General features: G+C 44.2%; 1 protein-coding gene across 2 annotated transcripts in view; it reads right to left on the reverse strand.

The window, feature by feature from the left end:
* MYO1E (myosin IE) overlaps positions 1-27197 on the reverse strand; it is a 202243-nt gene that overhangs the window by 19109 nt on the left and 155937 nt on the right. For both annotated transcript variants that reach the window (XM_068552626.1, XM_068552635.1), the window contains 8 exons: positions 24640-24738; positions 18764-18908; positions 14910-15024; positions 14528-14697; positions 13008-13153; positions 6829-6975; positions 5147-5304; positions 2340-2432 (listed from right to left, as the gene is read on the reverse strand). In XM_068552626.1, coding sequence (XP_068408727.1) covers positions 2340-2432; positions 5147-5304; positions 6829-6975; positions 13008-13153; positions 14528-14697; positions 14910-15024; positions 18764-18908; positions 24640-24738 — 1073 coding nt within the window. The remainder of the gene's footprint in view (positions 1-2339; positions 2433-5146; positions 5305-6828; positions 6976-13007; positions 13154-14527; positions 14698-14909; positions 15025-18763; positions 18909-24639; positions 24739-27197) is intronic.

Raw genomic sequence — 27197 nt, forward strand, 5'->3', positions numbered from 1 at the left:
CGCTCATGCATGCTTGTTGATCCCGACTTTAGAACCACCAGATGTTCAGGGTTCCAAAGCCAGTGGTCAAAGAAAGGTAAGCCTGCAACTAGTTGGGAGGCACATTCTTGGGTCTAAGAAAAATGATGACGTTGTGATTCAAGAGGGCTGGCAGGCAGCTGTTTGAACAGCTGGACATCCATTTTCAAGGGGTCAGTCCGGGGTGTCCTCTGCAGGAGGCTGCTGCGGGAGGTGAAGGCAGCACTCCACACAGGCAGGGGAGACGTGGCCGCTGGTTGGATTAATCTGGAGAGAGCAAGCTGTCTTAGCCAAACTGTTCCTGGTCAAGATCACATTATCTGGTAAGTAACAGACTCTGGTGCTGGGCTCCAAACCGTGCGCCTTGGCTGAAAGCGGCACTGTCATTCCAAGCTATGTATGAAGAAGCCCTTATCTCTTCTCCCACCGACAGATTTGGGGAAGAGTGAAGGGGAACAAGGCTCCCCAAGGCACGCTTTTGGTGAACCCACCATAAAGCAAACCTCTTCCATCCGAATTAAGAGAAGAACTCTTTGGTACCAGTGGGATGACCCTTAGTTTATAAGGTGACTCGGGGTTCAGGTTTGGCCCTGCCTCTGATAGCTGTGTTGACCTTGAGCGAGATACCTGACCTTTCAGAGTGTCAATTTCTTCATGAAAGAAACAAGGAGCTTGGTGAGACCCCACTTGCTGCCAAGGTTGCCAAGGACAGCAGAAGGGCATCCAGAGTGGGACGTGTTCTAGGGCCATGATACTCAAAAGGGGTCCCATAGATGGACTGCCCCGTGCCGCTCGTGACCCACCCACCATCAATAAGCTCAGAAATTAAGAGCAAGCATTTAGAAGCGTTCACAGCAGTTTCACAGACATATCTCATGTCTGTTGAATCTAATAAGAAATTTTGGCTTATATTTTGAATGCTTTTAAAGTTCCATTCTTCTAGTAACTTTTATTATATCTTACAAAAGTATAGCTTGTGACGGATTAAAAATTAAGTAAAAAAACCCACAAAAACCCAAAACAAAACAAAACAAAAAACCCCAAGCCCTTGATCCTTCACCATAGATAGTATGAGAAGTACTGATGTAAGGGATTGGGGTCCAATTGCCTCATTTTATTGGTGAAGAAACTGTCACATACAGAGGTTGAGAGCTGTGCTCAAGGTCAGGTATTTGGTCTGAGCCGACTGTGGCCAACACAGCTGAGGCAAATGAGCTTTCCAGGTGGTCTGGCCAGGATTTTGCACGGGCGGCTGGCGCATAAGTAGTAACAAAATACTACACTGGTTCTCTTAGGTTCTTTTGTGCTTGGATTTTCTTCAAGGATAAAGGCAGAGGGGAGGAAAGACAGCTGGGGCAGGCAGGATGGGGACTCCAAAAGAGATGAGAATTAGTTTCTCACTGATAGGCATGGTTGTCCATACTTTAGCATGCAACTGTGAGATTCCAGAGCAGGAGACAAAAGAAATGCTTTTTACTGCTTATTTTGGACACTGCTACAAATAAATTCCCTTGTCTGGGATGATCTGAGTCAAGTGTGGTCCCAAGATGACCCTTTTCAGACCTACAATCCTAAACCTATTAACATCAAACATTCTGGGGACAGTTTCTTATTAACTGAATTGTGAGTGATGGAAAAACATTTTGTGAGTTTTGAGAGTACTCTTCCAATACTAAACAGATTTATTTAAGGGCAAAACCTCTTACATTTATTTGGGTTTGGATTTTGACTTGCATGCTATATTTTTATCATTTAAAAAAATGAGAAAAATGAAACATAAGATCTAAAACTTTTTCTGAATCAATTTTGTATTCTCTCAGATATTACTTTATTTCTTGGAGCAGTTCTCCTAGATTCTATCTGATTAAGAATAGACTTTCTATTTATTCACTCAGCTGTTAACTAGCTGCAAAGTATTGTCGTGGTATTTGCCTGGAGCTGAGTAGTGGTGGGGTTATACCTTGCAAACTCCAATGTCCATAGAGGCAGTGTCCTACAACTTAAAAGCTGGCGACATTCTGGTTGTCATGGACAAGGGGCTCTACTTCCTCTTACTGATGTACAAAGCCTTTCCTAAGGGAGGTAACATTGCCAGGTAAGGAAATGCAGATCGCTAACTCAGCCACAGTGCACTCTCACTAGCTCATACATACCTTCCCTGGATTTCGGGGTCACAGGTAGGGCCACTGTGTTGGGAGGAGTACATCTGGCACTGAAATGGCTCACGGCTGGCTAATATGTGGGCACTTATTGGCTAATGCGTTTCTTCCTCAAGGTATTTTACACATCTGGGTCTAGTCTATGGCGCATGCTTGGCTTACCTGGTGGTGGAGGGGCGGCTCTCATTGGGTAGTTGGCATTGTGAGTCCCACTGGAATAACCTCTGCTTTGAATGGTGTTCCTTCGGGTAGGACCTGAAATAAACCCGCAAGACAAAGTTAAAATCGGTGCTACTGGCTGGTTTTATGGCTCCCGATGGTTTTTTGCTCATGGAAAACTTTTGAGAAGTTTGGAACGCAGGTCTCCGTCAGATCTGCAAGAGACTGGTTGCAGTGGAGACGGCTGTTTGAGGGAAGAATTGTCCTGGCAGCTATTGGATGGGAGGGGCTGGAGGACATGTGATGGAGGGAGGGACTTGAAATGTCAGAGCCAATAGCTTTACAAAGAGGTATTAATAAGCTTACAAAGGGGTTTCTATTGTTGTAGACTTTGCAAAGAGACAGAGGAGACATCTGAATGTTAGCACTCATGTTCTGACCACAGCACCACAGAAGCCGAGGCTGTGTTTGCTGCACGTCATGGTCACTGGCGTGAAGGACACCGCAGCTCCAGCACCTCTGCTTTCGTCCAGAGCCTTTCTCGCCAGAGTTTGCATTCTACAGTCTTCGAAGTAAACACAGAGACCCTGAAGAGTAGAAGCAGACTGATACCCTGGACACAGACGTGCAAGTGTTAGAAAACAAGCAGGGCCAAATGGAGCTTCATGTGGGCCAGAATTAGGGCTGGGGTGGCAGGGCCACTGGGGGCCAGACGAGATCTCTGCAGAGACTATGTGTTGGAAAGGAACACAGTAAACAAGGTCTCGAGTGGGACATGAAGGAGCTTCAGGACATGAAGCTGATTAAACCAGCTGGAAGAGGGGTGCAGGAAGTGATAAGGCATGACAGCATAACGCAGAGGAGCTGGGTCTCAGGTCCTGGGGCAAGGGGAGGAGGCCAGGTTAGGGTGTCCCCCCTTCCTGCCCCCTTTTCCCCATGAAGATAAAATAAGGCATGACAGCATAACGCAGAGGAGCTGGGTCTCAGGTCCTGGGGCAAGGGGAGGAGGCCAGGTTAGGGTGTCCCCCTTCCTGCCCCCTTTTCCCCATGAAGATAAAATAAAACACCGTATTAGACAACGTTTCACTTTGAGGCCTGCTGAGCATTGCTCATACACATTTTGCTGGTTATCTGCAGCTCTCCTTTGCTGTGCTCTGTGCCCTGGGTTCTGAGCCCAATGGAGTGCTAGGCCTCTGCATTCCAGTTGGGTTTGGTCAGTGGGAGGCACCGGCAGGAGACTGGGGTGCCAGAGGAGAGAGGGGTTGGGGTGTCTCCTCCTTTTTTTCCCCAAATTGAAGTACAGTTGATTTATAGTTTCTAGTGTACAGCAAAGTGACTCTGATATATATACATTCTTTTTCAGATTCTTTTCTGGGGTCTCCTCTACCTATATCCTTAGGGGTAATAGTGGCATCCTGCTGTTCTTTGCCTGAGTCCCAACTTTGTTCCCTTAACCCTGCCAACACCCCTGCAAAGAGTCCTTTTATATAAAAGTCTCTTAAAAAAATCCCACCTAAATGTGCTGTCTTCCGCAAATACCAACTGATACACAGATATATACCAACATTTTCTGAGTGGCTGTTTCTCTGTACTGTATTAGTGAGTATATAGTACGTGCCAATGTGCGCCTTGTAGACAGATGTCATAAAGGCCTATTTTATACCTGTCACACTCTTTTTTTTTTTTGGCCGTGTGGCTTGCGGGATCTTAGTTCCCCAACCAGGGATCGAACCCAGGCCCCGGCAGTGAAAGCACCAAGTCCTAACCACTGGATCACCAGGGAATTCCCGACCTGGCATACTCTTCATCGACCGTACACATGGGCTGCATTCTGTAAAGATATCTACATTATATGAGTACACAGCATATGTAATTACTCTATACTGTGCCTTATAAATATAATTTTATAAATATCATTTATAAATAGAAAAAGAATCAAAGGCCAGTAAAGGAGTCAGACCGTGCTGTGAGTTACTGCATGTATGTCTTCTAATGAAGCAACTGACAGTGAAGGAGGGCGGTATTAAATGTGATGCACAGTAACAGAGCAAAACCTTGTAGGGAGCTGGTAAATATGGTCAGTTTCTTTCAAATTGACAGAAAAGGGCTTCCCTGGTGGTGCAGAGGTTAAGAATCTGCCTGCCAATGCAGGGGACACGGGTTCGAGCCCTGGTCCGGGAAGATCCCACATGCCGCGGAGCAACTAAGCCCGTGCGCCACAACTACTGAGCCCGTGTGCCACAACTACTGAATGAAGCCCACGCGCCTAGACCCTGTGCTCTGCAACAAGAGAAGCCACTGCAATGAGAAGCCCGCGCACCGCAACAAAGAGTAGCCCCCGCTCGACGCAATTAGAGGAAGCCCGCGTGTGGCAACGAAGACCCAACGCAGCCAAAAATAAATAAATAAATAAATTTATTTAAAAAATAAAATTGACAGAAAGGATGAGGTTTGTATTGTTGACAAGATCGGACTGGAAAGGGCTGGGAAATGTAAAGCCAGCAAACTGATTTGTTTTAAACACAATTCATGCTGTAATGCCAGGAATACTACCCATAACTACAAAGTCATTCAGAAAGGTTTAACCTGCCCATTTGCCTTGATGTTGGTTTAGTCTGAAATGTTTCAATCTGAAGCAAACCCCAGCCACAGGAAGCAGTCAAAGTACTGGTTCTTTGCCCTGCAGATCTGCGCAGTGTTATGAGCATTTGGTAGGAAAAGAGTTTGGCCCAGGGCAGGGTGAGGGAGGGCCAGGCGGGAAGCCCAGAAGCCTAGCAGTGGTCCCGCCTGTGGGGCCCATGAACACTTACGGGAGTTCTTGGGCAGCCCGGGTCCGATGCTGACCTGCAGCACTTTGTTGCTGGGCTTGAGGATGGCCAGGTCACCGAAGCCTTGGTGGAACTGCACTTGCCGGGAGCCCCCTGCACTCCAGGGACCCCAGTTCTCCTTTTTCAACTTGAGTTCAAGCCTGCGACAAGCATATTTGTTGGAATTAACAAGTCGGGATGGAGCAGTGAGAAAGTGCGGTTCATAGTCCCCAGCATGGCGTTGTGCTGCTGGGCAAACGTGCTATAAAAACGCTGGATCATCGGAACCAGCACCGGGCCCGGCAGACAGGCGTGACATCCGTGGGTTTCCCAGACAGAGGCAGAGCATTTGGGGTCCAGCCCCTGGGAGACACCAGTTGGTGAGGGAGGTACCCCAGTACAGGTGCACTGTCACTCTGTCAAGTGGATACAGGTGGGACTGCCCCGGGAACAGAAAGAAAGGCCAATCACCAGGCCACACCCGCTGCGGTATGTCACTGTGCTTCTCTGATTGCCCAGGTCTGTGTTCGTGGAGGACTGAGAGATGCCAGACACAGAGAGGTCACGTCTTCTTTGCACAGAATGTGGCTACTATTTAAAGTTCGATTCCTCCACCCTCACCCCTACCCCAGGGAGGAAAAAGACAACACTAGCAACCAAGACCCAAATAAAAGGGAAGTTTACTCACCACTGCAAAACTCCTCAGCCAGTTTTTATTTTCCACATTGCCTATATGCCTACATAATGCAATTTCATATTTTGTTTTTTTTACCTTATATTTTTTCATGTTTTAAGACAGAAAAATCATAATTGCAAGTAGCCGTCTATTCTATTCAGTGGCTTGGCTATAGTCTTCCTTTTTTTTGAGTTATTCCCTTATCACAAATTCCCAGACAAAAATAATTGCCCCCCGTACTCATGGCCAAATTGTTCTTTGGAAAAGCTGTAATGAATTCATTCTGCTTCCAGTATCTATTTCACTGGAACCACAGCAGCATGAGTTATGGTAAGGTCCCCTCCTTACGGGATTAAGGCTTTACTTTGGCTTCTTCCTTGTGAGTAGGAAGAGTGGAGGATATCCCCATTTTATAGATGGGGAAATTATGAAGGAAAAAAAAGCCAAATAACTCACTCAGCAAACATGAGATTAGAAGTTCAACAATCCGCCAGTGTCTGGTCCACGAGACAATGTTGTTAAAGCAAATGCAGGTGAGAGCCCAGACACAAGACGCCAGCCATCCACAGCCCCCAAGTCTCCAAATGCCCCACCAACACACTGTATTATGCATTGATCTTGGGAACTTAAGCTCCCACTCCAATCACTTTCTTCTGCTTCAGCCTTACACTACTTCTGCCTGCTCTGCTAAATAAAATATTCTTTTATTGGTGATATATAAAATCTGCCTTTTCCTGGCCTCACGTTGGTGACCTTTGTTCAAAGGATAAAATACACCATCCAATGAAGTCATTATCTCACAGAAATGCAAAAGTGACGTTTTCAAAGCCTGTGGCAACCATCCAGACTGTCTTCTGCAGGCCCTAAGAGTCCACGGGGGAAGCCAAGGCACCCAGGGCTCCTCAGAGCCACCCAAGCCAGTCAGACCCCATCCCCCCCACCCCATAGGCCTCCCCTCCTCTCAGCCTGGACCTCAACAGTGAGATCAAGGCCCCAGATCCCAACTTACGTGTTGCTAAATTTCAGAGGTAGTTGCTTCTGGGTTTTTTCCTCATAACGCTTTGCTAAGAGGCTCAAGAACTCAGTTTTAAAGACGGATTCAAGCAAACTGTCATATTCTTGCTCATGAAGAATAAAAAGGTCATCCTGCATAGTACTGCAAAGAGATTGGAAAGACTTAATGAAAGTTGCAGTTTTGTTTATTCCATGATTTTTTCCACTCCTTTTTTAAGCCTGTAAAATAGCACTAAATTTCTACCGTCTTTCTCTCTGTAATAACTGAAAATCTTTAAAACACAACACAATGAAGTACAAAAATAAAGTCACTAAAATCTGCTTTTAAAAGAAGTTTATAGCCCACCAAAAGCATAAGGGAAATATTCTCTCACATGACTTTTAAAATCAGGAATTTAAGGACAATTTGTCTGTATAAAAAAAAAAAAAGTTTGTTTTCAAACATCGCTACATCACAACCATGCTACCTGCACCAGGATTTGTTGTGATGAAGACCCTGACAACCAGTGCTTTAATCTCTGTCACTCAAGAGCATGTGTAAAAGCAATTCAGGGCCAACGTGACAGTTCTACAGTGTCTGGGAGCCAGGCGTCTACTCCTCTTTACACGTACGACCAGGAAGTTGTACATGTCATTTCTGCTCACACCCCACTGGCCAGCACTGTGTCACTTGGTTACACCTAGGTGAAGGGAGCCTGGGAAACGTAGTCTCTGGGTGGGCTGCCAGCTATTAACATGGAAAGGAGAGAATGGGTATTACAGGGCAGCTCACAATCTCCACTATACCTCCTTGTTCACGGACTTTTCCAAACTTGGAATTGGAATCTTTTCTTAAAGTGTGAGAATAATATACCTCAGAAGGTGTGGCCGCAAAGCTCCTATCATCTGCCTGTTTCTAGGCAGATGAAAAGTCTGGAATTGTCTTAATCACTTCAGTGACAGCAATTCAAAACTCCAAAAGGCACTTGTGTAAAAGTTGCTCACAACAGCTCTGCCAAGTCATTTGGAATTAAAGAAATAAAGTCCCAGCATCCTAGCACAGGTCTAAGAAGACCTCTGCTTTAGGAAGGAGGGTGTACAACGGGGAAGAGGCAGACAAGAAGCACCACTTTTTGGTGTGTGGGGTGGAGTGATACTCCCATTTCAGCTGCCTGACTCATGTCTGGGCATGTCTGTTTGCCTGGCTGTACTTTAGGCCGGAGAGTGATTATTCAACAGGGTTATTAAATGAGTCCAACACAGGAAACCTTGAGTAGTTTAATGTGCTCAGATGTATTAGAAGTTTCATGATCAAAAAGAAATAAAGCAAGCAGGCCAAAACATCAAGGTCAATTATCAGCATGAGTCTGGAAATGAGAAGAGGCTGTTTGGATACTTTGACTTCAACCATCAAATTCAAAAACCCCTCCCTTTGGTGACCCGAGTCAGAGAGTTAGGAAATCATCTTTACCCAGGCCAGAGTCTCAACTCATTCCCCTCTCCTCAGCCCAGGTTCCTAGATCTGAAAACAAAGCTTTTACATTTTTTTTTTCCTAAAAATTCAGACTTATGTTTGGACTTCACCCCCGTCTTATTCATATGCTCAAGCTGCAATTCCTTACAGACGATTGGCATAGCAGGCCGTGTTGAAAGATGCTTTCCTAGTCCCTGGCTTGGCTGACTACTGGTTCTTTATCCTCTCTCCTTTGTGGCTTACTGTTGTACTGCTGACAACACTAGAAAATCTTGTTTCACTCCCTTAACCAAGATCTTCTTCACAAAAATATTAGTTACAAAACCCTGGGTAAACTCTTTTTTTTTTTTTTTTAAAGCTGAAAAGGCAGTTTCAGGTAGGACGGCCCCTGCCTTTATTTCAGCCTTTTAAAAAAAAGGTTTCCTGCTTATGAAATAGATGCTCCTTTTAGTAAACTGAAAACTACAGAGGTTAAAAAAAAAAGAAGCAAATAAACCTTATCCAGAATTCTACCACCCAGAGACACCAGTGGCACCAATTGGGGATCCTACATTAATTTCTCTGAGAAAGTGCAGGTACACGTGGTGTCGGGCCTCAGCACGGGCCTCCTGGGAGAAGCTTCACCCGACCCCAGGGGAAAGGCTCACTGCCATCTTTTGTGTCCCAGGAGTATCCTGGATACCAGTCTCTCAACACTTGTAAGCTGTGTGCCCCATGTTTACTCAGGGCCCCGCTCCTCCTTCCAGGATGGGATGGAGCTCCTTAAGGCAGGGACTGTGTCTCGTTCACCTTCAGATCCAGAGCTGAACAAAAGGTAGGTGATCAGTCCAAAATCATAGAGAAATTCCAGGTTTCCAAAAGCTCAAAAGCCACAGCAAGGCAAGATTTCAGGAATGCGTCAGGTCAGCTGAACAAGTAGTGAAGCAGCCTGTTCTTCTTGCCAGAGGTTTAGGGCAATCAGGCAATGAAACAGTCTAGGCAAGAATGTCGTGCCCAGGGCAGCTGGAGCCTCTGTCTAAAGCCCCCTCTTCCAGGCTGATTTCCCCAGTATGCACAAGTACCGGAAAATCTACCGAAGCAGACAGGCAGCCCCACAGCTTTTGGTCTTAGGTCTCTGGGGGTCAGCTGTCAGGACGAGGAGGTCTAGAAGCTTCATCAGAGAGAACCCCACACAGGAGACTTTATAATTCCAATCTCATCACGTACGACGGGAAGGCAAAGAACATGGGCTACTGAACTTTGTGGCCACCCTGCCAGCAAATTGAGTTTTTCAAGTAAGAGCGAGGCCAGGTCAGTATACGGTTCTTGGATAAGAAGCAGCTCTTGAAGGATCCGTCAAAAATTCATTCTGGGCCTTCTGTCAGCAGAATCCCCAAAGCCTTGGAAATCTGATGTCTCACCTGCATATCAGTGGGTCACCTCCTGATAGTCTCACACGTCTTCAATGAAGGCAGAAATGCAGGTGTCAGTGTTTTGGTCTAACTTTTATTTAGATAAGGACTTTCCTGGCCCTTTGAGTAACTGTAGTGTTTGTAGCTCTCTGAGCTATTGGGTCTAATTTATTTTTTTTCTTGTAAGTTAAAAAAACCTTTTTCTTAAAATTTCAATTATAATTCAACTAGATATATTACCATTTATAAAAAGGTAAAGACTTCTTGGGCTTTCCTGGTGGCACAGTGGTTGGGAGTCCGCCTGCCAATGCAGGGGACACGGGTTCGAGCCCTGGTCCAGGAGGATCCCACATGCCGCAGAGCACCGAAGCCCGTGCGCCACAACTACTGAGCCTGCGCTCAGGGCCTGTGCTCCACAACAAGAGAAGCCACCCAATGAGAAGCCCACGCACCGCAACGAAGAGTAGCCCCCGCTCTCCTCAACTACAGAAAGCCTGCACGCAGCAATGAAGTCCCAATGCAGCCCAAAAAAAAAAAAACCAAACAAACCATAAAAACAAAAAACAAAAAGGTAAAGACTTCTAAAAATATGATGTCTATTGAAGGATTAGGAAAAACTTTTTATTATGAAAAATTTCAAATATCTAAAAAAGCAGAATAGCAGAATGAACCTCCACATGTCAGGAGGTTTCAACAATGATCAAGCCACAGACAATCAAATTTATCTACAGTCTCATTCCCCCCACTTCCACACACCAGCTAGGTTACTTTAGAGCAGAGTATAAATATTATATTATTTTATCCTTAAATATTTCAGTCTGTATCTCTAAAAGATAAAGCTTCCTTAAATAAAAATAACCACAATACCATTATCACACATAAAGAAATGAACAATAAATCCTTCATATCAAATATTTAGTTATGTTCACATTTCCCCATATTGTCCCGTAATTTTTTTGTATGGTTGGTTTGTTTGAATAGGGAGCTGTGAGCCAATTTGGCTTTCCCAGTAGTTGTAAGAGTTAGGGACGGGCTGAAAGATGAAGCTTGTAGGACACTTTGATAGTCTGAACTAGAAGAATCCATTAGGTGGTCATTCCAGCCAACAGTCAAGAAGTAAGCGTCCTTAAGTGTTCAAAACACGTTACAACTTTCTTCCCGAAGAGCTAGACAACTGTTAAAAATTTTCTCTATGCCAATACTGAAATACATTGAGAACACACACACACACACACACACACACACACACACACACGTTCTCCTGGTACCACAATCCATTTCTACTCTGGATTCCATTTCACACTCCACGACCCATGTGGTTGCATTCCTAACTTGGTTTAGATTACTAGCCTAACCCAACAGCTGAAGGAAATGAGGGAACGGTATTAATCTTCGCAAGTTGGGGCTCAGTAACTGTAACATGCAGATATAACAAGTTTAAATGACTCAGGCTCTTTTTTTCCCCTAGATCCAGAATAAATTTCAGGCTAAGTACCTCATTTTATTACAGCCTCTAACAAGGAAAGGCCACAAGGAAGCAAATGTCCAGATCATGAATACTAAAGAGAAAGTAGAAAAAGAATCTGATTTTACTATGAGACACTGTATCCCCAGAGGCTGAGAGAGGAGGGGAAAAAAAAAAAAGACAGAAGGAACAAACTTGAGTGTGAATATCCCAAACCTTGATAAGCCTCAAAGACTTGATCAATAAGATATTAAGTGTCAAAGTGCTTGATACAAATGTAGGCATACGATGATCAAGCACTCCTTGATGGTCTGAAGGCTGCAGACAGACCTGGGCAATAATAATAGAAAGAACAACGATCATTCTCAGAGTAATCAGCAAATGTGCCCAAAGCTGTGACTCCTGGGCTTGTAGCCACGGCTACTGCCAAGTGTGCACAGCACGTTTCAGCTCACCCAGCTTAGCCCAGGTATAACTGGTCCCCATGCAAGAAAAAAAGAGAAGCTTCCAGTTGGGTTCCTTGGACCAGCAAGGGCAGCCTCAGGGCCCAGCTAGCCAGGAGACTGTGGCCAGCAGGTCATGGCCCATGAGCTGAATTCTCAGAATGACCTTTGAGGAAAACCCGACAGCGCCTAGAGCGTTTCCGTGAAATCCATGGCACTGAGACCCACCTGAGGTGGGGCTGCAAAAGGCTGCCGATGGACTCATCTGCTTAGTTCTACCACATCCTGAACCGAAGGGTTTTAAACTCTTAACCTCACTGCACTGCCTGGCTCTTTATCAGGAAAATTGGGAGCAGATAGAATCAGAAACCACAGTGACACAGGCAAGAATGGACACAACTTAAAATCTGCTTTGGATGATCACACTGGAGCCAGGATTTCTAGCCTGGTAAATCAGACGCCTGAGCACACAAAACCCCTGCTTTTTCCCAAGAGCAGCAGTTTTGTCTGCTGTGTGGAATAAGAGTTCCAAATTCCAGGAAGACATGTTCACAAGTAACCAGAACATCTCTGCTTTTAATGCAATGGCAGCCCGAAGCTTGCCCTGAGAGAGGCAGTGCTATCCTCAGAAGGGCCAGGGACGTGACTCAAGGAGGAAGCTACTGGGCTCAAAGGGGCCTTTCTTCCTCTTTTCTTTGCCTTCTGTGGACTGAGAGGATTTCCTCTCATCAGAGGGAACTTAGTCTGGGAGTTATTAGCAGGGGACTTAGGGAAGTCTCAGCATGCATAGAAGCCCCTCTGCCAAAAGCAAGCCATAGTGCTGACAGGAAGAGCAAGGGCCCCTACCTGTGAACTTGGAGTTGAAGGGAGCATTTGGCAATGACTCCAGGGCTATAGATTATGGAGACCAATTTGTACTCCCCCCTCGGTATTAATAGGCATGAAGGGCTTCAAGGAGTCCAAAGAAACTTCCCACCTAGGACAGTCAGAGGTCACAGCAAACTAAAAAGCAGTACTGATGACCTAATGGCCACCTGTGCTTGGGCCTTTCCTGGTGAAGCGGGTTAGGTCTTCAACAGGGGCGAGGTGGGCTTGGGGGCATTGGCCCTACTTCAATAACAGCAATTGTGCTGGTTGTTTCACATACTACATTTATTTCTCAAACTTTATGGGAACAAAGGATCTGGGTATCCCTTGATCAGAGGAGCACATCAGAAGGCAAATTTTTCTCGTCATCTTGGGACTCCCTGAGAGCCATGAAGATGAGCTCTTCTTTGGGAAGAAGAGGAAACTGGGTTCACGTCATCATGATTTTTACAACTGGGGAGCCTGACCGGGCCTTTCTCCAGGCTGTGTTTGGAACAGCGGTTGGTGTTGTTGAGGAGAGACAGGGCTCCCCTGCCCCCAGCCCTGGCCACTCACCTGAGGGACACAGACAAGATCCTCTCCGTCTCGATTCTCCGCTTCAGCACCTCCTTCACGAGGCCTTTGTCTGGACCCTGCTTGACCTTTTCTCGTCCAATTAAGTACAAGCATTTCGGAGTAAGAAGCAAGTCTCGCTTTACGCTCTGCAAGGAGAGGTGTTTTAAAAAGTGTCAGAGTGACAACAGTCCACACAAAGGGCATTTGTGACCAGGTGAAGGGACGCTGCTTTAGGCAGTGAACTTTCACTACCATCGGATGGCCATTCCATTTATCATCTAAGTCCCTCGAGAGCAAAAGGGGACATTGTTCATGATTCTTAGGTTGACATATGTAAAATTGCTGATACTTGACTCTCTTTGACTTACAAAAACGGCAGACCATCAGGACAACACCTAAGGTCTCAGGGCAAACCAACACATAGGACGACCCTACCAATGATCTGCTACAGAATGTTTCTCTCTCAGGGATCCGTGCATATATAAATTTTGTGAGCCCATGAAATTTTTACTTTTTAAAATTGATAAATTTTCATTTCAATGACAATCCTTAAAAATCTAATATAAACATACTGTATTATATACTCAAACACTACTTAGAGACTTAAGCACTCATGTCTGCATTCAAATCTGCCACCAGAGCAGCTGGTACCATACTCCGGTTGTAAGGAATGATTTGGTTTTGGCAAAACAACATCATCCTTCTTGTGAAATTAATATTGTTATTTATTTCATTATTTTTTTTCCTGACCAAAAAAACAAACAAGAACCAACACACATAAAAAGCTCTGAATGGGCCCATAAGCTATTGTGGCTTCACATTTCACTATTAGGGTCAAGATTTTATCAGGCAAAAGAAAATGTCTAAGGAAAGAGGTAAAAAAAAAAAAATCAGCTAGCCCCCAGTGGCTCTGTGAAAGCCCTGAATAGTCATTTGTTCAGGGAAAATGGGTAAGAACACTTCACTTTATATCCTGAATCTTTTGATCCAATGAGTCTACTCCTATCAATTTATTCTAAAAGCATCAGTAGACAAATGCACAAAGACATGTGAAAGGATGCTCACTGCATCCTTTTATTTACGATGGTTTAAAAAAAAAAAAAAGCCCACTGAGAACAGATTAATGAGAAACTGGTTAAAAATATAGTGAAGCAACTGTTGAATGGGATACTACGCAGCTAAACAAAATAATTTATATTGACACATATGGAAAGTTCTCCCTGGCATATTTTAAGAGCAAAACAACCTAGGACATAAACCAGCAGGTAAGGTAGATCTCATTTTTGTAAAACTAAATATACAAATGTATGCCTTCCAAAAAAAGTTTTAAAGGATACACACAAAATGTTAATAGTGATTGTTTCTGGGTACAGGTGGCTACTTTTGGCTTATCTGCATTTTCTAAATTTGTCTACAACGAGCATGTTCTGTTTTGGTAATCAGAAAAGCAAAATTACGAGTTACTTTTAAAACTAAGGAATCTGTTTGGTGACTCTCAGAGGTGGGCAGTCAGCGTGTACCTTGAACCTCCTGTCATACTTGGTCACTGTGTCTGCAAAATCAATCTTCTCTCTCTTGCCCACAAACTGCTGGAGTTCCGGGTGCTCTTCCATCCCTATGTAGTCCCCGATGAAGTTCCTGTTAATACTGTTTCTCCTTCTCTCCTTCTTGTTCAACAGGAGGTCAGAGGCTGCAATTCCCAAAAGGGCAGAGAAGGGCGAAGGATCAATCCCCGAGGAGGAGGAGGAAAACGCTCAGCGTGGGAAGACACAGAGAAACTTTAAATGAATGCAAGGTTTCAACACACGACATTATATGCAAAGTAAAATGAACTTGTAACTCATCTAAGTTCAAAAGTATTCTTAGATCTGGCAAATTCATGAAACCAAATGACTACAATACCCTCTTCTCTCATTTGGACATATTTCTTCCGGGCCACGAATTTCCTCCATGATTTCTGTATCACTCGAGCATACCCATCGTACTTTCGCTCTCTCATTTCTTCTAGAAGAAAGAGCTGTGAATATAGAGAAGACCGATGTGAGCCAGTTCACAGGACCTGAACATCACTTTTTTGGGTATTTTAGGGACGCTCAGTTTAGCCGAGGACATAACGCAGAGCAGCTTCTCAGACTCATAAACAAAGGTGAAAAAATGTGTTTGTGATCACTGTAACTTTTATATATACATAGTCTTTTAATATAATATATATTATAATACTATAATATAATATGCATATTCTTTTAACAAACAACATCGTGGAAAATAGCTGGATCTGAGTGTATTCACTTGGACCTTAATGATGGTGTCTGCCCTGCCTTGCTCATAACCTCTGTGAGAATCAAATGAGTGATTCAGCACTTATCCACTTATTTCCCACCTCGATCCAAAGAGGATATGAAGTGGCTTGATCACATGAGCTCGTGGAGGCAGTTGTTTAGTGCTGCCTATAGCCTCTTACTAGAATTTTCCAGCTTTTGCAAGAGCAGAGCCTGTGCTGCAGTGGAAAGAGGGCTGCCCTCCTCTTGGTTCCATGAAAGTACAGACTTCCTGCCTCACAGAAATCTCCAAGGAGTCACTGGGGCAGAGATAATAACGAGTGACTGGAGCTGGACTTCACATGTGTTACTTAGGACTTAGATTCACCAAGAGGGGCTGGAGACTGTTTTAGTTAAGGGCTCATATCACACACGGGCAGGTGTTGAGACTCAGGCCACCTTAACGATGAATACTGATTTCTGCACCCCACTCAACAGAGCTCTGGAGTAACGAAGATGACAGCAAGCAGCTGTAATGAACCGAATCCCCACTACAGGTCAGGAATCACTCTAGATGCTTTACACACATTCTTCCATTCTACCACTCAACAACTACATGAACCACATATTTGTGTTATCTCCATTTTACAGATAAGAACACTGGAACTAAGATTGGGTGGGGCTGGAAAGTGAACCAAGGTGTTTCGACGTACAAGTCTTTCTCTGTAAATCTGCATCTAATCAACTCGTAAAATGGTGGGAAACTCTCATTCACCACTAGGAAGTGGTTTACATGACTCTCTAGGAACAAAAATAAAACGGACCAATAAAAACCCAAAGTAATGACGATGAATGTCATTGTTAAAATGTTCCAGAAGTAAACAAGTGAATTTGGTTTGAAGGCAGCTGGGCTTGATTTGTTGTCTCTTGTTTATCTGGGTTCTGTACCCTGGGGCCACATCGATCTCCTCCTGACACTCAGATTCTCCTCCTCACATCCCCAACTGTGTCAAAACCACATCTCAAACTCAAAATACCAAGAGAGTGGCACGTCATTCCACAGCCATCAGTGCCATATACAATAAACACAAGGAGCGTATTTCCAAAACAAAAGATTTTTAACAATCGGACAGAATGTTTAAAATCTGAGCCCTGCGGTTGCCTGGAAGGTTATCCGTTGGGGTTTCTTATCTTGTGTGTTGGGTTGCTGGGTAAGTCTTGTTTTCTTCTTCTTTCCCAGAGCTATTTTGGGAGTGTCATAGAAAATACACTTGTGACTCAGAAAGGATGAAGATGCAACCAGTCCCCAACTTCCTATAGATTAGTTCAAAGATTATCTGGTTTTTAAGTTCTTTCCAAAAGCCATATGGGTTAGAAATCAGGGAGGTTCAAGAAGAAAAAGAGAGAGAGAGAGAGAGAGAGAGGGGAAAAATAAAGCAAAAATCACGGACACATGTAACAAATAAACAAAACCAAACCAAACCCTCTGGTGCCTGATGTCTAATGTGGGTTCTTAAAAGCAAATGGGTTATTTTGTAAATTCAGCACATTTACTATAAAAATCAAGGCGAGATCACAGGGTAGATTTTTAAAAACCATTTTTCTTTTTTTGGCCTCACCATGCGGCATGCAGGATCTTAGTTCCCCAACTAGGGATCGAACCCGTGCCCCCTGCAGTGGAAGTGCGGAGTCTTAACCATTGGACCGCCAGGGAAGTCCCTAAAAACCAATTTTTGTAAAAGTATTTGCAATGTCAGGGCTAGATGTGGATGGATGAGTGATGGTGGTGGGGAGAGAGTAGTGATGATGGGATTTGTGTGCGTGTGTGTGTGTAAAAACATGGGGGAGAGGACAGTCAAGTGATGGTAAAAAGCAATTGGGAGGAAGACACAGAAAAGAAAAACCAAAAATAAATCTTGATTTTTGAAGTAAAATCTCCAAGCTCAACTGAATCAGAAAAAAAAGTATGAAAAATATTGAGGCTGTTTTTGTGAAAATTTAGCAAGTCGAAAAAGTAAAAGTGGGTATAAAACAACAGAAGAGTTCTCCATTGTACCAATAAATCACTCCATCCCGTTTTAGAAAGAACAGGAACTGTTCTGTGGGTTGCTTAATGGTGTATGACACAACATTTTCATTTTATAATTGGAAATGAAATTACTGTGAAGCTACAAATAACTCAAAGTGGAAAATGCTACCACAAACTTCTCATAGATGGGTTCTATCGATGTGTGCCACTTATTTATTTAACAACCTTTACGGTTCATAAAGCCATTCAGTTACAACCATTAGCATTTCTGATCTCAGGCTGATCCTGTGAGGCAGGCAGAACAGCCATGGGGCCCATTGTGAAGGAGAAAACTCACCGTGAGACCAGAATTTGCCTAGAGTCAAGTGTTTCCATTATGACCAACGCTGCAAGTTCTCATGGTATTTCCCCTTGATATGGTGACTAATTTTGCCAAATTCACCAAAGACTCCTGAAATGGAGTCTTGTGATTATTACAGGAACCTCAAGAAATGGTGATGCCCAGCCCCGGTTAGTTCCAGCACTTTCTCCAACTTAAAAAGGAGTATCTTTGGGACTTCCCTGGCGGTCCACTGGTGAGGACTCCATGCTTCCACCGCAGGGGGCACGGCTTCCACCCCTGGTCGAGGAACTAATATGCTGCCCAGTGCAGCCAAAAAAAAAAAAAGTGTCTTCATTCCACAGCCCCAGAGCTATGGGGCAGAAGAACTGAGGGGCTGGGCTGGGTTCCTGCTCAAACTGAGAACTTCCTCTGGACGGACGTTCATTAGGCTCAGAGTGACCACACCCTCATCAGGAAAGATTAAGAAGTTCCACTAAATTCATCTGTGGAGGTCTGATAAGTTTGCAAATTGTTAAACCTTTATGTTTGAATTCCTTACTGGTAAATATCCCTGTCCTTTAAGCCCAGAGGTTTCTCCTTCTACCTACTGGTCTCCTCAAAGTCCTTTCCGGGCTTCCTCATGGTCTTCAGGATACAGTTCTGGGAATTGTCACTCCCAGGCTCTGCTCCCCCTTTAAGGAGGAAGTCGGGGCCTGTGTGACACAACCTGCTTGGTGTCACCCAGGTGAGGATGTAGGTTTACCCAAGCCTCGTCTGTGGGCAAAGAAGTACCTATTAGCTTAGGCACTATTAGACACTAAAAATAACTACGGGCTCTTCCTATGAGCCACTTTCCTCACGAGGCTCTGAGTACACAAAAGCACACGAAACACTCCCTGACCTTAAGGTGATGACATCTAGAATGGGAGAGACACTTTAAGTAAGAAAAGAAAACAGCTTTGTATCCATGCTGAGGGCTCTGGGGTGTGGAGAACGGCCTATACTTAGACTGGGAGCAGCGGAAAGGCTTCTTTGAGGAGCCCACCTTTAAGGCATGAACAGCAGGATGAGGAAAAGAAGGTAGCCACGCCATGGGGAGGGGGCCGACAGGGGCTGCGGGGAGAGGGGCGGCCCCGAGGAAACTCACAGACTCGGGGGCTTTGACGAACACTTTGCTCTTCCCGAGCTGGAACTGGTCACCGTCCATGTTGACAGACTGCAGCAAGTGCAGGACGCCTTGTTTCTCATCCCCTCTCCACGAAGGCCAGGTGGCTTTGGTCAGAATGGCGTACCTGTGAGGACAATGAGGGAGAGAAAGATCAGGCCCAAAGGCACTCGGTGCTGCTAGGGTCCTGGCCATCCCCTCACCTCCCTTCCAAGGCTCAGGGATGGACCTCGACAACTGCAAAAATCCACTGGGTCCCGATTGCCCATTTCAGAGCTGCCTCCTGACTCCTTCCTTATCTGACCATTTCCACGCTAAGGCCCTGGAGAAAATCTGCTTTTCCTTTCTCCCACTGTCTAAACACAGCATTCCTGAAGGTCACCAATGACAGTCTTCCAGCAAAATCAAACGGTCTTTTCTCGATACCAATTTCCCCTGATTTCTCAGGAGCACTTGACAGTCAATGCGAAGAGTTTTACAAAGCTCCCCATAAGCAGCTGTTATGATTACGATGGATCAACTTTCATCTTTGGAGTTCTCTGCATCTTGAGTCAGGAGGCGCTGGTGATCTGGTCCTTGGCTATTCTCCAATCTCGTCTCTCTACTGTCCTCTGGCTCACCACGTTCCTGGGAGGATGGCCTCTTCTTCATGCACATTCAACACTTTCCCTCCTCAGAGCCTTCACCCATGCTGTTCCCTCTACCAGGTGTGCTGTTCCCCAAACTCCTCAGGTGGCCGGCTCCCACGCAGGGGGTGCTCCCCTTCAGTGACACTTCAAGAGAGGCCTTTGGGGTAGACCCAAGCAAAAATTGTCCCCCTGCTATTCTCTCTCATAGAAAATAATATTTTTCCTTCAGAGCATGTATCATAATTCGTAATGATAGTCATGTTTGCACCTATTTGGTTACTTCACGCCACCCCATGGGGACAAGAGCACCATAAATGGGTGCTCAGCCTGCACATGCGGCACCTTACACAATGCCAGGAACACGGCGGTAAGAACGAACACGAAGGGCTCCAACACTACAGGGTGCTCTCTGCATCAGGTGCTACCCTTGGTGCGTTAGATCCTTGATCTCATTTTATTCCTACAGCGACCTCATCCAGTTGGTCCTTCCATTTTGCAAAGCAGGAAACACAGGCAACTAGAGACCCACTCAAGGCTACTTAGCTAGGAGGTGTCATAGCTGGGATTTGAACCCCAAGCTGTTTCTTTCATGACGGCACTACCTACAAGGCATGGATTGGTATACAGGTAAATATTTCCTTTAAAGATGATACCGTCTACTACACATGTCTATGTTAGAAACGTCGTAATTATGAAAGAAGCTAATCTAATAGAGGAGACAGAAGCACATTACAAAATGTCAAATGCAGAAGGTACCAAAGACTTGAGGCAGAAGGAAGGGAAAGAAGGATGGAGGGAGGGAGGGAGGAAGAAGGGGAAATCAGAGGAGAGTGTGGGTAAGAAATTGGAGGGCGTGGCCTATGGGCAGGCACGTCTAGGACACAGGCAATGAATGGGCCCCAGGCCTCTGAAGAAGCCAGCGTCCTCCTTTGTTCCCAGAAGCTACTACGAGGATTAGACTGATTTATGGCATCCAAGGGAGAAGGGAATCGTGACAAGAAGAGTGGCTCTGCCTTCAGGATCCAGGGCTCCCTAAGAGGACAGAACCAGTGTTCATCACACCCTTAGGTCTAGCTGGCTGGGACTAAGGTGATTCTAGGGACCCTCTCTGGTCCTCCTAAATATCCACATCTTGCCTGATAATACAAATTTCCTGGAGAAGCAAATCCTCTTATTCACTAATTAGCGATAAAAAGCTTAAAAATGAAAATGCCTGGCTGAAGCCACACATTAGCAGGAATACATTTCACATGTGGCATAATGAAGTCAGTTATACAAATTAAGTCACATAAAAATGACTGATAGCAGGGTTGCCATTGGGGGATGTGGTGAAAAAGTAGGAATGTACTGGCAACATAAATGGATGAGGGAGAAAGTTCATGCAGGGTATGGGTGAGAAAGAAAAGACCAGACTCCCAAGGTGACAAGTTTCTAAGAGTACGAGTCTGCCTGGCTTGATCTAATCAAATCAAAATTATAAACCAAAGTATTTTTATTGTGCAACCTCAAATAGGTAGCTCTTTGCAATTCACATTTTCCCCCCTATTAAAATAATGCTGTATTTCTCATTTGGTTTTTTTTTTTTTTCTTTTTTCTTTTTTTAAAAGTAAGGAACTTGTTTTGAAGAGACTTTTTCTTCTTCCTTTTCCTGACAAGGCCTCTGAGAGTTTGGGTCTGGGTAAGACATGGGAATTGCCTGGCATTTCCAGAGCCCTTTGACAATGGACCACTTGTGGTGGTCCCCTTGGCTTTCAGGAAGCTTGATGGTATCCTCCTTATTTCCTTTTGTACTTCACTGGAGAGACCAGGGCATAATTCTAGTACAGTGTTCTCCCACTATGTAAGTACACCCAGTTCACTCGTCTTTCTCCAGGATATAGTGGCGGGGACGGGTTGCACAAGGCAATGGTGCACTGCCTAACAGGTTGCCTGTGATAATTCTGGAGACATGAGGATAATAGCTTATACTCCTTTCATCAAGTATTTTCAGTTTAAGACCAAAATTTCATCTCAAGACCTTTGCACTGGCTGTTCTCTCTGCCTAGAACTCCCTTTCCTGCCCCTAGTCTGGAAGGCTCCTTGTAATCTCTCAGATGACCAATCCAATGGTTCCTTCTCAGACGAAATGCAGCCCAGCAGACCTCTAGCTGCTGGCACTTGGATTTAAGGATGTTTCTGACCCCCAAGGACACTAAAATCCTGGCAGCCAGCAGGACACTCGCTACACTCCATACCTGAGATAATAAAGGTATAAGATGGTTTAATTACTCACAGGGAATCACAGGATGAGACAGTGACCGGCAGATTCTGGACAAATCCTGTTACAACCCCAGACTCATACACCTTATGGAAAACACCACTGTCTCTGGAAAAATATTCCTTGCCCATTGACAGATATATGGCCTTGTAGCCATTTTTGAGTGGGAGACTAAACATGTACTTTTTATCAAAAAACAAATTTTCCTTCCAAACTTCATTTTTATTATCCTCCCAGTACTCTCAAATCAAAAGAAATATGATAACATCAAAAGAGCCTCCTTTTTATAAGACAGGGCTGCCTGTTTGTCTCTTCTGAAAGGAAAAGCCCACAGCAGGAGAGCTAAGAAGGGAGGCATCCAAGGATAAAATCATTTCAGTGAAAGTCCCTCAACACAAAGGGCATAACAGATATGCAATAAATGCTTACTCTGTGTAAGGCACAGAAGAAAGTACCACCCGTGGAGCCATGAAGCTAGCCCGGCACTTGCGAGAGGTCCAGATATTATAACCAGGTCATGTCACAGCTCATTTAAGGAGCTGCAGCAAACAAGTAACACAGCCCGCTCAGGGCACCCCAGACATTCCTGCCGGGAGAGGAAAGCGTGGACTTCCCGCTCCCCCCAGCGCGGTGGAGCTCACAGCAATGCTTACGGAAGTCAGGTTTGTCGGTTTGTTTTTAAATAATATGGAAGGAAGGAGGTCTTTCAGAACTGGTTTCTCAAAAACAAATAAACAAACAAAACAAGGTCAGATTAAAAAAAAAAATCTGATCAGTTTTCAATAGTAATGCCAATTAGGGAGAATCTGCAAATATCTCATAAAGAGTTTTTAAGTACAGAAAAAATACTGAAGGAGGATAAAACTATAAACATTTTGGAATTGTTGAGGACAGGCCTTTCTAAACTAGGGCAAGACGGAGGAAATACTTTTCGTTCACTATTTTCTGAATTTAATTTTTTTTCCCTCTTAATTAAAAAGGGGTATTTTCAAAGAAATGTAGTTCTACAAAAATTTTAATGATTATCTAAGCCATGGTTCTCAACTGGCTTTGCCCCCCAGGGGACATTAGGCAATGTCTGGATACAGTTTTCGGTGTCACAACTCGGGGAAGATGGGGATGGGGGTGGCATAGGGGGTTGGCACTGCTGGCATCTAGCAGGTAGAGGCCAAGGAGGTTGCTAAACATCCTGCAATGTACAGGACGGCTGCCACGATGAGGACTCATCCAGCCCAAAATATCAATAGCTGAGGTTGAGAAATCCTGTTCTAAGCTAGTGTCACCGATCTGCTTAAAGAAGAGCAAAGTCTTTGATAATTAACATTTCAGTTGTTTGTCAGCAAATGGATGCTGGTACAGTGATGCAAGAGCGCTCCAAATTTATTTTCTCACTTTCCTAAAGACACCTTTTTATATTGCTCTGCTTACACTAGAGGTGTAGTGGGCCCTTTAATTCAGAGAGCTGTGTCAGTGAATTTCATTCCTAGTCTAATCAGCCTCCAAAATTACCAGCAGTCTTGAACGTGTGGGGACAGAATCAATGAAGCTTTATTGTATGGAATGATCCGCGCTTTTGCTAAGCCTCTTCTGACCTTCCACATCAATGACCTTCCACATATGATGACCCACACTGATGAGCAGTAGGTCAGCCATCCCAATCTCTTGGCAGAAGAAACAACATCCCCAAAGGGAAAGCTACTTTATTAGAAGTACTGGATTTCAAAGACAGCAATTAAGCTCTTCTCCATCCTACAGCCTCTTTGTTACATACAATTTGAATTAAATAAAAATTTCTTACATCCTGCTCCCGTATCATATACCAGGAAGACATAATTATTTTCTGATTGAAATACTAAATATGGCTTCCTTCCTTCATAAAGGAAATTAAACAGATGTAGAAGATCAATGGAACTTCACTAATTTAGAGTCATTAGAGAAGTGAGAATCGTAATATTTTAAGGACATTAAATTTTATCCTTTTTAAACACAATGCAAAATAAGAACAATTTAGTACAGATCCTGCCAAATGCACTTTAATGGAAATATAAAAATCAGTTTAACCTTATATTTGGACTGTACAAAAAATCTGAGGTTAAATACTTTAAGCTTGTAAATATTTTCCTAAAATTGTCTTCATACTATTAATTTGCTCAGTCAAGTTAAATCTCAGTCCGTCCCCATGTCACAATTACCATGAATTTCTGAACTGATCTGTCACTCTAAACAGACAAAATACTTGTGGCTACTGATTTACTTACAATAAATAATGCTAAAAAGAACTGTACTATAACTGAACACTAAAAAGACAAATAATTTAAAAATGATCAAAGGGGATGTAAAATGGTACAGCCACTCTGTAAAACAATCTAGCAGTCCATCAAAAAGGTTAAGCACAGTTACCATTTGACCCAGCAATTCCATTTTTAGTTATGTCCCGAAGAGAAATAAAAACATATGTCCACATAAAAACATGTATGTGAACACTGGTAGCAGCATTATTCGTCATTCAAAACAGCCAAAATGTGATGTCTATCAGCTGATGGATGAATAAGTAAAATGTGGTATATTGGAACATTGGCGCAAGGGAATATTATTTGGCAATGAGTAGGAATGAAGTGCAGGTATATGCTTCAGGATGATCCTTGAAAACATTATGTGAAGTGAAACAAGCCAGAAACAAAAGACACATGTTACATGATTCTATTTATAAGTAATGTTCAGAATAGGCAGAGAAGGAAGTGTCTGCTTAGGGCCAGGGGTGAGGGTCGAATAGGGGGCTGATGACTTGGGAAGTGAGATTTTTCTTTTTGAAAATGTTCTGAAATTAATTGTGGTGATGGATGCACAACTCTGTAAATATATTAAAAGCCAATGAATTGTATACTTTAAATGGGTGAATTGTATGATATGTGAATTATATCTCAATAAACTTGCTTAAAACAAAAAAGAGTCCAGAGTCACCAGTTCATTACCTCTGTAGGAATTTTTGGAAGACGCGCCGATAGGCATACCCAGCTCTCCTCACTCGAATGTTCTCTTTTAGGCCCAGATATTCTACTTGATGCTTTACCCTATAAAGGAGAGAATGGAGCCAGGACATTACTGGATAATCTTTTCACTCTGTTCTCCCACCCACCATTCCCCCCAAACTCCCAATTCCACACTGCAGGGAAGCATATTAAAAAAGATTATAATTTATAGTGTTCAGAGTCTGAGCTGGCCCTCAGGTTATGTAATATTAACACATATCTGGTTAACTGAAAGGGTAGAAATCTGATTCAGGAAAATAATTTTCCTTTCTCCCATCCTCCAAATCCCAAACTCACCACCAGCCTTTTCTCTACTAAGGAAAATATACATGAGGTTGCCAATTAGAGATATTTGCTCATTTTAAGTATTTTTCACAAATACTGGCTCCACCCCAAGCTTTGAGGCAGGGAATGCATCACCCATTGATTCCTTTCCTGTGAATCACATGGAAAACAATGTGCCTCATGTGAAAACATTGTTTCATTCATTATAACTTCCATCACTAGGAAACCTTCTTATACAAATTTTTGTCAACAAGACAACTAGTTCAACATATTCTGTTATGTTTAAAATGTCATGCTTGGGAACTTCCCTGGTGGTGCAGTGGTTAAGAATCCACCCGCAAATGCAGGGGGACACGGGTTCGAGCCCTGGTCTGGGAGGATCCCACATGCTGCGGAGCAACTAAGCCCGTGAGCCACAACTACTGAAGCCCTCGTGCCTAGAGCCTGTGCTCCGCAACAAGAGAGGCCGCGACAGTGAGAAGCCCGCGCACCGCAACGAAGAGTAGCTCCCGCTCACCGCAACTAGAGAAAGCCCACGTGCAGCAACGAAGACCCAACACAGCCAAAAATAAACAAACAAACAAATAAATAAATGTCCTGCTTTTTGCATATTCTTGGAGTGCCGTCAACTCCTCAGTAAACATCAGCCAGGCTGGCAATGCCCGCTGTTCCCCTGGGTATACCACCTCCTTCCCTCCGAAGGAGTCCTCTTTCAAGACTGTCCTCAGAAGGTCAAGGCCTGAGAACTCTACTAGGGCAGTTATTTAGAATCCAGGGCAGGCAACTTTGCCAAAGCCAAACAAAGACACATTTTCAACAGGAAAAGAAAAATAAACTACACGCCATAAACTTGTGGAATGAGTAACCCTGTCCACCAAGAACTTCAATTGACCCTGTGATCCCTGACAACGAAGCACACTGCCCTTTCATGGACCCTGACATTCCACACTCACGGATGAAGTGAGACCATCTGTCACACAGTAAACCTGAACCGAGATGAGGGGGCAGATCCCAGGAAGCCATCCTACTAGAAATACAAATCAACACTTGACCAAGGAATACCTTAGACTTTGTAAAACCAGTTTACATGAGTGTATGTTAGGAAGTTCCTCACTGCAATTCAAATAAGGGGTGTAATTAAAAAAAAAAAAAAAAAAAAAGGGAAAACACCCTGGGGGTAATTCTATGAAAATTTACTGAATAAAATGTACCACTTTCTTCATTTCTCCAGCTTCTGATATTCCAATGAATCAGTTTGGATTTTATGAGAAGGTAGCATCAGGGCTGAGGAACTTCCAACCAGTAGCTACTGCAAGATTTCCACATTAGAGTGACGATCAACAGAGCTGGATACGTGGAGCAGGGGAGAGTGTGCCAGGGAGGTTTTGCATTTGGAGGGCAAGCCAGATGTTTTCATTCACAATTAGGTTTGCTGGGAAGGGAAGCTGGAGAGAGTCTGAAGTAGGGGGAAGGGAAGCTGGAGAAAGTCTGAAGTAGGGGGAAGTGTGGGCTAAAGCACCCCTTAGCAATACCTCTGCTTCCTAGACTCTCGTAATTTATTTATTTTTTTTAATAAATTTATTTATTTTATTTATTTATTTTTGGCCGCACTGGGTCTTCGTTGCTACGCGCTGGCTTTCTCTAGTTGCAGCGAGCGGGGGCTACTCTTCGTTGTGGTGCACGGGCTTCTCATTGCGGTGGCTTCTCTCGTTGTGGAGCACGGGCTCTAGGCGTGCAGGCTCAGTAGTTGTGGCTCGCGGGCTCTAGAGCGCAGGATCAGTAGTTGTGGCGCACAGGCTTAGTTGCTCCGCGGCATGTGGGATCTTCCCAGACCAGGGCTCAAACCCGTGTCCCCTGCACTGGCAGGCGGATTCTTAACCACTGTGCCACCAGGGAGGCCCTCGTAATTTATTTCTGACGTTGCCTGTGACACCACCCTTCTACTCTGTGTGTAAAACAAAAAAGAGTCCAGAGTCACCATGCACGAGATGTGAGTGCGGCGTGTGAGGGGGTGAGTGTAGGAGTGACGTAGAGACAGGCGGAGGCAGGATGACAGATAGGGGGGGAACAGATGTGGGAGAGTTCATTCTGTCAGACTGAAGGAGTCCCGCTCTGGATTGACCCTCTTATTTAAAGAGGAAGAAACTGAGGACTCAGGAGATTAAGCGTTTCACTCAAACTAGTCAGTGATAGGCCAGCATCAGGATACAGTTCTT

Source organism: Eschrichtius robustus, chromosome 1, assembly GCF_028021215.1.
Source record: "Eschrichtius robustus isolate mEscRob2 chromosome 1, mEscRob2.pri, whole genome shotgun sequence".
NCBI classification, from domain to species: domain Eukaryota; kingdom Metazoa; phylum Chordata; class Mammalia; order Artiodactyla; family Eschrichtiidae; genus Eschrichtius; species Eschrichtius robustus.